The sequence below is a fragment of the Gopherus evgoodei genome, chromosome 2, assembly GCF_007399415.2.
Source record: "Gopherus evgoodei ecotype Sinaloan lineage chromosome 2, rGopEvg1_v1.p, whole genome shotgun sequence".
Taxonomy (NCBI): Eukaryota; Metazoa; Chordata; order Testudines; family Testudinidae; genus Gopherus; species Gopherus evgoodei.
The window spans coordinates 36,342,263-36,354,941 of NC_044323.1; the positions used below are offsets into that span (position 1 = coordinate 36,342,263).

Here is a 12,679-nt window from a genome sequence, read left to right on the forward strand (position 1 = left end):
TCCAAGGTCTTTAGTATTTCTTTATTCACTTTATACTTTTTTTATGAATAGGAATCTTTCACATTATCATTTTTTCCTTTTTCATTGGACACAATCTAAGAATGACTAATATGTTATTACATAGGGAGATGCTGACCCATACTCACATGAGCTGGGACCTTCATCAGTTAGATTGCTCCCTTAGTCATGCCCAGTTTATAAATAGAATTCTGTATTTTGATAATGCATAATATTTATTCAGTTATCCACTAGCCTTAACACACATCAAAATGTTATGTTAGATACAATTATATTTAACAAATAGTAAACCTTCTTATTGCCTATTGTATATATGGTAATTCACCTCCCTTCTACATTACTATCAAACATATTCATTTAAAACTGAAAAATCTACAAACATCAAACTTATCAAATGCAAAATATCATATGCACAGCTGAATCAAACTATATAATGCATTTCAGGGACCAAGATTGTGTGTAAGCATGATGATTGTTTTTGTAAATTTATTATAGTAGTAGCAGTGCAGTTATACTGGTTTAGTAAATGATATGCCATCACAAAATTCTTGTTTCAAAAAGGATTATAATGTGGCCACAAATATTTGTTTTAACAGGAAACAGGCTATAGAAAGTCACACCTTTTCTTTTCTTTGTGTGTGCAAATGCAACTCAGCATAATTTTACATTTCAACAGATGCTGTTTCTAATAAACCAATCCATACCAACACAGCAAAAGAGCAGCAACTCATTAAGGACCTTACTTTTCCAGACTGTCCCATCATTTTGAACTTTGAGTAATATTACAGAAGATGCACTTATATCACTAGGTATGTTATCTTGTATCAAAACTATACATGTTGTTAAAAATTGTAATATGGTTAAGTTATTTATTTAATAAAGGCACACACAAATTATTATACTGGATAATTTAACCTAAAAATTATATACAACTGCCTAGTCGCATTATTGAAAAAAGGGATATGTTTTATCCGCAGTTTAAGTGCACTGTTATTGCCAAGTGTGAAATGTAATACTGGTGTAGTTTTACTCTTTCCTTAATAGTTATCTGTAAGTACATGACTGAAAACCAGGGCCCTGATCCGACACTTACTTATACATGTACTTAACTTTAAGCGCTTGAGTAATTTCACTGATTTCAGTGGAGCTACTCAAGTGCTGAAAGTTAAACATGTGATTAAGTGTTTGCAGGATCAGAACCTAAGGGACATACAAAACTGAAAAATATGCTGGTACTTTTTCTATGATGTGCGTTACTAAACAAATCAGTAAACCACTCCACCAAATCATCTGTGGGACTATATTCTTCTACCTCTTCTTCTCAGAAACTCACTACAATGGCTATAGGAAGACAATGAAGCAGGAGCTAACCTTGGAGATGATCACTGCCATTGCTAGGTTCTCAGAATGAGCTGCTACGTAGCCAAGCATCATGATGCCAGGCAGCCTGACATTTCCTTTGCAGTTGCCAATACAATCAATCACAGCAGCAACTCCTCCTGCATTGACTATAAGTTGTGAAAGCTGTAAGAAGATAAAGTAGAGAAATTAGATACTGTAATGTATCTACAACCATAAAGCAGTATACTCAGATGATCCTTAATTATTTCACCCGTTTTTTAAAAAGTGTAACTCTATTGTTGACAACCAAGTAACACTGGAGTAAAACTGGAGTAACAGAGTGATGAATCAGATTCATTCTTTGGACTTATGAGTGCTCATAATGTAGCAAAACATACATATTGCGATGAACGTCTCTGTTTTCCATCAACTTTACTGCAAGGTAAGCTGGACATTGAATGCTATGGACTTGCCTAATCCAAAAATCTACTGATGAATTACGCAGACGAAAATTCAACATGCTAATGACCTGTAGAAATATACATATTGAGCTAGATGCTCAATTACACTAAGGCCCAATTACACCACTCTGAGTGTGTGAAGAGTCCTTAAAGCAAGTGCATTTGTAATTTGTTCTAAGAAGCCTTGATACAAAGAATAATCAGGACTGGGGTCTTTAATGCCTACTAAACTGTGGCTTATATTTTTCCAAGTGATATCACCTTTAACATCACTTAGCAGCATTTGAGTGGTTTAGGACATCACCAGCATTTAGAGATTATATTAATTTCATATTATGATAGAGGATTTTTCCACCTATACTGATTGGTATTTTCAGTTTTATCTAAAATTCCCAAAGCATTTTAGGAACAGGACCATTTTATTAATGCAACAGCTTGGTTAAAAGATACTTAACTTTTAAAGCGGTCACTTTAAAAATGTAAATACTCTTTACATGGCTGTTGACTGCAATCACTTAGGGTCAAATCTTGTATCTGTGCACAGCCCCAGAAAACAGAAGGGAAATCCAAGAGAGAAGGGAAGGAATCCTCCCCCTCAGGCTGTAAAACAGTTGTAAAGCCATTCCATGACTACTACTATACCAGTCCCACGCCCCCCCTCCACTGTCCCCTCAAATATGCATAGAGAAGTCCAGTAGAGATATGCTCCACAGCACAGAGGGGGTGTGGACCACTGCACGAGCTCTCCAAATCCTGCTGCTGTACAAGCTCCCTTGTGTTTGCAGAAGGAAGCCAAGGGGACAATTTCCAGAATGTTCATATAACTGATATATCTGACTAGTTTAGAAAAGTCCTGGGGCCAGAGTCAGCGCTAGTGTAGCACAAATTCCTTCAGCTGATTTACATCAGTGATGATTTTGGTCCAATAGCTATCAGTCTAAAGTCAAGCTTGTGGATTACAACTTTCCAGTGTCAATGAGAGTCATTAGGCTTCTATCTAAAGCCTGGTTAGGGCACAAGTATTGCAAATATTCACAGACCATCGTTGCCAACTCTTGTGATTTTATCTTGAGTCTTGTTGTCATAAACAGATAGCTAAGGGTTAACATCTCTTTTACCTGGAAAGGAGTAACCTGAAACACCTGACCAGAGGACCAATCAGGAAACAAGACTTTTTCAAATCTGGGTGGAGGGAAGTTTTGGGTGTGAGTTCTTTGTCTTGTGTCTGACCCTCTCAGCTTTGAGAGTGATTTTTCTATCTCCTGGCTTTCTAATCTTCTGTTTCCAAGTTGTAAGTACAAAGATAGTAAGACAATAAGGTTTATATTGTTTTCTTTTGTATTTACATGTGTGTAGTTGCTGGAATGTGTAAATTGTATTCTTTTTGGATAAGGCTGTTTATTCATTTTTCTTTTAAGCAATTGACCCTGTATTTGTCACCTTAATACAGAGAGACCATTTTTATGTCCTTTTCTTTCTTTTTATATAAAGGTTTCTTTTTAAGACCTGTTGGAGTTTTCTTTAGTGGGGACTCCAGGGAATTGAGTCTGCAGCTCACCAGGGAATTGGTGAGAGGAAGAAGTCAGGGGGAAAATCTCTTTGTGTTAGATTTACTAAGCCTGACTTTGCATACCCTCTGGGTGAGGGGGGAAGAGAGATTAGCTCTCGGTACTTCTGTTTTCCAGGACTGGAAACAGGGAGGGTGGAGTCCCTCTGTTTAGATTCACGGGGCTTGCTTCTGTATATCTCTCCAGGAACCCAGGGAGGGAACACCTGGAGGGGAGGACGGGGAAGGGAAATGGTTTATTCCCCTTTGTTGTGAGACTCAAGGAATCTGAGTCTGGGGGTCCCCCAGGGAAGGTTTTGGGGAGACCACAGTGCGCCAAGCATTGTATAGATTCCTGGCTGGTGGCAGCTTTACCAGGTCCAAGCTGGTAACTAAGCTTGGAGGTTTTCATGCTAACACCCATATTTTGGACGCTAAGGTCCAGATCTGGGAAAAATGTTATGACACTTGTGATATTTAGTCTTTAGCTTCAAGCCTCCAGTTCCTGTAGTTCAGAAGCCCAGCTTTCATTTCTTTTTAAAAGCAAGTTTTTATGGCTGTGGAAAAAACCTGAAAATGTGACTCAAGCATCACCTAAAGGCTCAACAACCAGAAGGAAAAGAAAAAAGCCCAGCATTTTAAAATATCTCATGATGTTTAAGCCAATCTCACGACTGGAGGGATAAGGGGGTATCTTGACTCATAATTTTTTAATGTTTGTGGCTGGCAATATTATTAGTGCACTCCCTATTCCCTGCACTGACACCTACTGGTAAGGAAAAGCTAATTATATACATTATTCCTAGTTTCCTAATCCAATTTATATTCAATCCACATCTCAGAACACCAACAAAAACATTTTTATATTTTTCTAGTGGAAATTACATACAGCCTTTTGCCCTCCCTTTTTAAAAGCAAATGACCAAATAATACGGCATTGTATTTAAAATGTAAAATCTAATGATGCGACCTCGTATTTGCATTTTCAAGGTGTTACCTCAGGCGTGTGCTTTGCTATCTCTCTAATTAAAGTTGCAGCATTTTTCTTGACATATTCATCTGAGTCCTTCAGGCATGTGAGTACAACTGGGAAAATTTCTGCTTCAACCCCCATTTCTGCAAGATCCACAGAATGCTTTGCTATTTGGCTGAGAGCTGAAAGCACCTGACGCTGGTAAACAGAAATTTGTATAATAATAATTTATAAAACAACACCCCACAACACTCAGAGTCTCATCATACACACAATCTGCTCCTTCAAAAAACAAAGCAACACAGAGCAAACAACCACAGCTATTATATAATTAATTGAGTCAATTCATATGCCAATCTAACAGCTGAGAGTATTTACTAGTATCAAATAAAAGTTTCTCCTTGGGTTTACCTCTTAAAATATGCTATATAACAGAAACACAAATACAATAAGTCACAATTTAACATTATATCTTAAAAGAAAATATAGAAACCTATAGTAATTGTTTTTGCTTGCAAAGCATAAGATTGAGCCCACAGATCTTATATTTAAAATATTCCATTTAAGCATTTAGCTATATTCATTTCAATAATGATATTTTATTATTTATTTATAGCTGTAAGAATAAGACAGTAAAACTGTACACAGGAATGGAACTATATTTTCCATAAACTAAACTATAAATATGACAACTTAAGAGCTACTGAAACAAATATTCAATGTACTCCAAATCCAAATACATTATTGTATTTAAATATTAAACTAAAATGTTTTTATAACACAACCAGAAATGTGTAACTCCGCTTGCCTGTAACTGGGTTGTACACATAATACCTATTAAATCCATCTAACAGGTTTTAAAGTTTAGGGCTTAGATTTCACATTTAACACCAAATTTGTTTCTTAGATGTTACTATGTTAATCTCTCTGTGCACTGCTGGCCTAGAACACAAACACTATTCACTTGAAAGACTAGTTTCACTGTTCCTTGTTGAAGAGCTATTGAACACACAAAAATAATCAGAACTCTTTATCACCAACTGTCTAGTTATGCTTTTTCTGTTAGACATTTCAATAAGAGCTTGCTAAATAAACATGGATATCAATGTCCTCAGTTTAGTAACAAATAATGCCTGGTGTAATTTAGAAAAAAAAATTAAAGTACCTTCAGTTTAGCATCAGGGTTCAGGATCATCTGAGCTAAGTGAGCAATAGCCCCCGCATCCACTACTGTCTGGGCTAACTCTGGAGAATGCTTTGAAATATCACTGAGGGCTGAGGCAGCAATCCTTTTCAAAGCAATTTCTGGCTCCTGGATACAGAGTACTAAAAGAGGAACAGCTCCTGCATCCACCACAGCTTGTGACAGTTCTGTAGGTCCAAGAAAAGTAATTAAGTGAGTATGGGTGACTGACCCTTGTGCAAGCCATTTTTCACCCTGACAGATAGAGCAAAGAAAAAAAGGGAGGGTGTACTTCACTGTCTCCACATCTGCATTTCAAATCAGCCCTCCTGGTTTCATAAACCATGTGGACCAATCCACAACTGAAAAGAACACAGGTCAATAGATGGACCCCCATTTACATGCACACATTTGAGGTAGATTAAGCTGAAATGGTTTGTTATTCTGTGTTTAAAAAAAAAGAAAAAAAAAAGAGTAAGCAGATGTCAGCTGTTTAAGCCCTGGCTATTCTGCACTGATCAATAGGCAAGCATTTTATGCATGGCTAACAACAGAGAAAGCTACCAAAATTTTACCAACCACCCTAATTAGACAACATTTGTCCATTTAAATTATAAACAGATATTAATATGGATCATGTGCAAAATACAGCAATAATATTTTTAAAAAAACATATTTTACACTGTTCATTGGGGGAAAAAATGCATCTTGTTTTGTAACACAACCCACTAGAAGCATCCATTTAAAAGACATTTTGACGGCACTAAAATATAAATTTTACCACATATATTTAGCTAAATGAGATGTATTGTCATTGTGAGATTATGCATTTGGGTTTAGCACAACATCCTTAGCTAACTTCATCCTAATTTTAAAAAAACCACATAATTAGCTGACTTATTCAAGAACTGCAGTATTAGAAATTCATGAGCTCTTTCTCTATATTTGGCACTAATCACAGTACTGAAATAAGAAATTATTAGGTAACGAGGTGCAAAAACTGCATGATAGCCATTTTAAGATGTTGAGGAATGAATACAAAACACATTAATTTCAAATAACCTGTTAGCCTCTTAAATAAGATTTTGCTACATTCTATCCTTGTTATGCACATCTATTCTTATCTTTAACATTTAACTTGGCTTACAGTACCATGGCAACATATGGCTATTGTATTTCAAGGATCTAGCTTAGCTTTTCATTTACATTCCATCAATCAAGGCTTTCCATATTAAGAAACATTTACACACACACACACACACACACACACACACACTTTCATTAAGTATGTATAGTTATGCAGTCATTATGTTGCTTGTATTTTGTTAGTTCCCAAATCATCTTTATGATAATATGTGTTTTTTGAATTAGTAAACCACAGATGCCCACCCTGACATGCATTGAACACACAAGTTTTTACACTGTACTTAGGATTTTACATGGTTAAAATAATTGTTTTTATGAAGCAATATTTATATTATACATACAGGAATTTTTAAAAGATTATTACACTTAATCTTCCAGGGTTCACTTTCAAATAACTATTTTATTGAAACTTAGGGGTTTGCATATATACGCAAGGCATATGCGTCTAATACATGCTCACACACCAGATCTCTCTCTCTAGAAGGTAAAGAGATTCATATATATATATAAAGCCCAGAATTTCAACAAAACCCTGTGTTAGAGTGTGCATCTATGATTCACAACTTAAAAACTAAATTTAGTAAAGAAAGTTATCTGAGCACAAAGATATTGAATGCACGTGACAAACTGTTGCATTTTATGTATTTTTAATGAAAAATGTGCAAAGTAAGACTTGCTTCCCACCAAAAATATGTTTTGGTATTGTATACTAATTGATATAGACACATTATTTACTTCTAATGAAAAGGTCAATTAAAGAAAGAGAATAATCAGAAAAATAAAAACAGACAGTCCAGCTGAGCAGCCTACTAATGTAACAGCCTCTTTAGAGGCAACTTCAAAGACACCATCTCAATTGCCTGAAAACTGCCAAGGAGATGATGCCAAGGAAATCACATCAAGGAGATAGGTGATGATGCTGGAAAAATATATTTTGTGGCTTATTGTCAGGATATTGTCATCACCTTTCATAAAGAGAGAGGAGAAAGAGGAGAAGTTGTATAATGTCTTAAGGTCACTGCTAAGCCCTAACACTTTTTTTTTAATTAATGATCCACAAAAGTTAAAAAGGAACACAAACTAGGTGTGATTTAGTATAAATCTTTTCTGAAGGTCTGGGAGTCTGATGACATTTAAATACTTATTTAAACATGACCAATATGAACCATGAGTATCTGCTCTTCTGATATTTGTAAGATGTATCTGTTTGCAAAGGGCAGGGAGCAGGTGGGCTGGCAGAAGAGCGAGCAGGTTGAGATAGGGCTGCAGGGAAACACATATCATTCCCATCCCCCCCACTAGTGCCTAGCATAGCCCAAGACAGAAATGTAACATGGCCTGGGGCATAACACTGATGGGAAAATCTCCACATAAAGGGTGCCTTCTTGGCATGGCTTTGTTGAAGCTATGCTGCCACAGAGTAAGGTCAGAGATAGAGAGCCAATGATGAATTCAGTGTCCCTGGCTTATCTCTGATTCCCCAGGATTCATAAGCTTTGTGTGCGGTCCCTGTGGCCTGTTATTTAGGGGGGATGGGACAAATTCTTCCCCCAATAGAAAAATTGCAGAGAAATCTCTGTAATGTTCATCTTGTGGAGATTTTAATTCCTTTAGCCCTCTCCTATAAGCTTTTCTATAGCATGAGGGAAGGGGATCAGGCCCCATATTTGCTCATGTCAGCGTTTAAGGAGATACCTAAGATTCCAACCATTCATTTCCCCTCTGTCCCCAATCTTGCTACCTATTCTCACAGCCATACCCCCACCTCATCATTTCCCTTGCTCTAAGTGTCCACAATCCCAAATGCACTTCCCATATGAGGTCTGTGTTCTCTCTCTCCACTAGTGGTCAAATGATTTTTTCCATCCATACATTCTTTGAGTTGACGCAGTCCAATTTGAGCCCTGCTAACATGCAGCAAGAAAGAGCAGAAACACTCATCATGTTTTCAGAAATCTTCTCATTTGTTTGTGTTTATTTGCAAAGTGCATGTGTAAAACCAAATTTATTTTTTCTCAAGAAGAGATTTAATATAGCTTCACTTTCCATGGTGATTTTGATTCAAACTATACCCTCCAAGACACTTTAGAGAGTTAAATTATACAATTGCAAAGTTTCTCTCTCTCTCACACGCACCCGTGCACACAGAGGGAGAGAAAGGGTGGAAAAACAGATAAGGAAAGGGAGAAAAAATATTTTTTCAGATGACGTTTGAAAGCAAATGGAGAGACCAAGAAAGATAAGGAAGTTGATCAGGATGGAAGGAGATGCAATAAAAGCATCTTCATCAAAAAAAAGTGTAAAGATTATGTGGAGAGTCTGAGAGGAGGCCAGTGCCTAACGAACAGAGGGAGGAGAAGCAGAGAGTCGAGAGGTTCCAGAGGCAGTCTGGAGCTGGTGCTTGAAAGATTTTAGAAAACAAGAAAGGTAGTTTTGAAATGGAACCTGAAATGGGGAACCAGGGAAATTGTCTGGTCACATGGATGATGTGGCAGTTCTTCTCTGTCCACAAGAGAAAGTAGTGTATTTTTCACCCCATGCATCTGATGAAGTGGGTTATAGCCCACAAAAGCTTATGTTCAAACAAATTTGTTAGTTTCTAAGGTGCCACAAGGACTTCTTGTTGTTTCAAACAAAATGGTAAAGGCTACACTGAAGACACAAAAGGAGCTTTCATCATCAGAAAGTTGGAGGTCATTAAATACATGGAGGAGAGTGGCTTCTAAGTGGCTGGAGTGAAAACTAGTTTGAATCATTCAAAGTTATGCTGTGTAAGAGAGTGGGAAAAATGAGACACAAATACTTTCTCAGTTAAGTGCTTGAGTGTAAGTAGCTAGTGTACTTATTTTCATCTTCCTGACCACTTGCATTATGCAGTGGTTATTTGCAGAACACAGGTTTTAGATTTTGTGCTGATAAAGCAAATGGAAACAAAATTATTTTCATGCATCTCTCAAATGCAAGGTTTTTTGCTTTTTAAAAACCTCACTGAATATGGCATATGAGCAAAATTTCAAGGAAAGTTTCACAGATTCCGCAATACTCAATGGTGTTTCAAAAAAGAACTAGGTAAGTTCATGGAGGCAGGGAGGCAAAACCATGCTCTGAAGCGTCCCTAGCCTCTGTTTGCCAGAAGCTGGGAATGACTGACAGGGGGTGTATCACTTGATGATTGCCTGTGCTGTTCATTCCCTCTGAAGCATCTGACATTGGCCACTGTCGAAAGACAGGATACTAGACTAGATGGACCATTGGTCTGACCCAGTATGGCAGTTGTTATTTAGACACTCTGTATGTCCTCAAAAACTGTAAAATAAGTGATGGAAATGGTAAAGAAGGGCCAAGAAGACATCGTTCAGCTCTGCATCTGGGTTGGGTTAGTGCCTGGGGTTCCACTTCAAGGATCACGCTAGGAGAGTCTAAGTTTAGATATGTGAGCACCAAATTTTGGGAGCTATTCTTGAGAGATTCTGGCATAACCTGGCATAAATATTGCAAAGTCAGCTAATCGTATGACATTTCTGCCTTCTTGAATGGTGGAAATTTTTGCAAGATCACTATTGCCAGGAATTTTTTGACATCTTGACCCAAAAACTCCCAAGAATCCCACAATAGCAATTTTAGAGACTTTTTCGGAGAAGAACTGCATTCTAAGCGTTTATGGGCTTTTTACTGGTGATTGGCGGTTGATGTATTCAATGAGAGACCATAGTAATTCCTACACCATAACATAATTAACTAGGTCTAATCCATTATCTTGTCTCAACAGTAGCCAACACCTGATACTTCAGAGGAAAATGTAAAAACCATGCCACTCGTTGGGCAACAATATAACTATGGGAGCAATATTTCTTACTAACCTCAGCTAAAGATCAGTTTATGTCCTAGAGCACGTGGCTTGGTCAGTCTTCCAATTTCAACTTAACTGAAACTGTTATTCTTATTAACAGCATAAACTTCTGTTAGATTCACCCATCCAATGCCAGCAGGGATGCATTTCACAATTGTGGGCAAACAAATGATGCAAATCATTTGTTAGCTTAAACAACTATGCATCGTCTCCATTGTACAGAAAGCCCCCCATAAAGAGACTTGGTTCACCCAACCTTTAGGAAATTAGCTTGAAGGGTAGTTGGGACAAGTCAATATTCATACACACATGCACACACACGCACATGCAAACACTCTTATTTTGCTCATCTTCTTCGGAAATAACCTCTTCAAGACAAGACTATCTGTTGTATAAGGCCTAGTGCAATGGGTTCAAATCCTGATCAGCACCTCTAGATGTTACTGTAATAATAAACAGAAACCTCCTCTTTGTGTTGCAAGAGACTCTCCAGGGACTTTCCAATTCATACTCTTCCATTCTCTTAAGGGGTCTCATGAAGAAATGCCATTAGTCTATTCAGGATTCCACAGCATAAGTCTGTCATGCATTTCAGCATCTCAACAAGTTAAAGCAGCCAGACACCTTCTCAACATGCTTTCTAGTTCCAAACTGAAAACTGGGGTAGCTGATCTCTGAATAAGCAATGCATGCAATGAACATGCACATGTTGTTATGTAGCAACTCTTAAGGCTCTGCAGATCCTGGATGGAACTCTTAAATCACATACACAAACAACAAATAAAACTTTTTTAAGTGGCCAGGACATTGGCTTGCTTCCCATGGCAAGGTTCTTTAGGCCAGATGCAGTCAGCAACTTGGATCCAAGACCTCAACTCAGAGAGAGAGATTCCAGGGCTTTAACCTCATAGCTTCATGATATGACAGATTTCCCCTCTCTCCTTTATGGTCTCTCCTGTCAAACAGCATAAGGGACTCAATCCAACTTCCTTTGAAATCAGTGTGTAACCCACTAGTGAGTACAAACGACAAGGAGTCCTTGTGGCACCATAAATGTCTCTAAGGTGCCACAAGGACTCCTCGTTGTTTTTGCTGACACATACTAACACAGCTACCTCTCTGAAACCTGCCACTAGTGAATGTGTCACAGGTCCTTCCTCTGTGCCATTCTGCAAAGGATAGGAGTTGTTATGTTACACAGCTACAGAGCCTTGGCTCTTGATGTTTGGTGGCCCCTGTATGACCTGTATCACAAATGCAAAACTCCCATTTACCTCAGGGGGAGTTGGACTGGGCCCTATGATCTTTGTCACCTCTAGAAAATTGTATCCCACCCAAATCAGTCAGTTGAAGCTGGCACAGGATTGAGACAATACTCAGACATCTTCATGAAGAACTGAGATAAGTATTCCAACTATTGTTCTCTCTATGAAGCCATGAGATGATAGCGCTAAGCCACCAACCAGGCCTTATTTCTATTCATTTATAAACTAAAATCATAGCCACCTGTAAAGGGTTAACAAGCTCAGTGAACCTGGCTGACATCTGACCAAAGGACCAATCGGGGGACAAGATACTTTCAAATCTTGGTGGATGGAAGTCTTTGTCTGTGCTGTTTGTTTTGTTCTTTGTTCGCTCTTGGGGCTAAGAGGGACCAGACATGCAACCAGATCTGTCTCCATTCTTTCTAACACAGTCTCTCATGTTCATAATAGTAAGTACTAGCTAGAAAAGGTGGATTAGTTTTATGTTTGTTTTCTTAATTTGCAAATGTGTATTTTGCTGGAAGGATATTTTACCTCTGTTCGCTGTAACTTGTATCTTAAGCTAGGGGGAGGAAGTCCCTCTAGTCTATGTATAAGCTTAGACCTTGTAAACATTTTCCATCCTAGTTTTATAGAGATAATTTTTATTTTTCTCTCTTTAATTAAAAGCTTTCCTTTTTAAGAACCTGATTGATTTTTTTCCTTGTGTAAGACCCAAGGGGATTGGGTCTGAACTCACCAGGGAGTGGTGGGGGGAAAAAAGGGGGGAAAAGGTTAATTCCTCTCTGTTTTAAGATTCAAGGAGTTTGGATCACAGTGATCTCTCAGGGTAACCCAGGGAGGGGAAAATCTGGGAGGGGGAAAGGAGGGGGAATGGTTTATTTCTCTTTGTTTTA

At 37.9% G+C, this 12,679-nt stretch overlaps 1 protein-coding gene across 4 annotated transcripts in view; it reads right to left on the bottom strand.

The window, feature by feature from the left end:
- SPAG6 (sperm associated antigen 6) overlaps positions 1–12,679 on the bottom strand; it is a 95,213-nt gene that overhangs the window by 53,865 nt on the left and 28,669 nt on the right. For all 4 annotated transcript variants that reach the window (XM_030550377.1, XM_030550378.1, XM_030550379.1 and 1 more), the window contains exons 5-7: positions 5,505–5,710; positions 4,364–4,537; positions 1,390–1,542 (exon numbers count right to left, since the gene is read on the bottom strand). In XM_030550377.1, the coding sequence (XP_030406237.1) occupies positions 1,390–1,542; positions 4,364–4,537; positions 5,505–5,710 (533 nt within the window). The remainder of the gene's footprint in view (positions 1–1,389; positions 1,543–4,363; positions 4,538–5,504; positions 5,711–12,679) is intronic.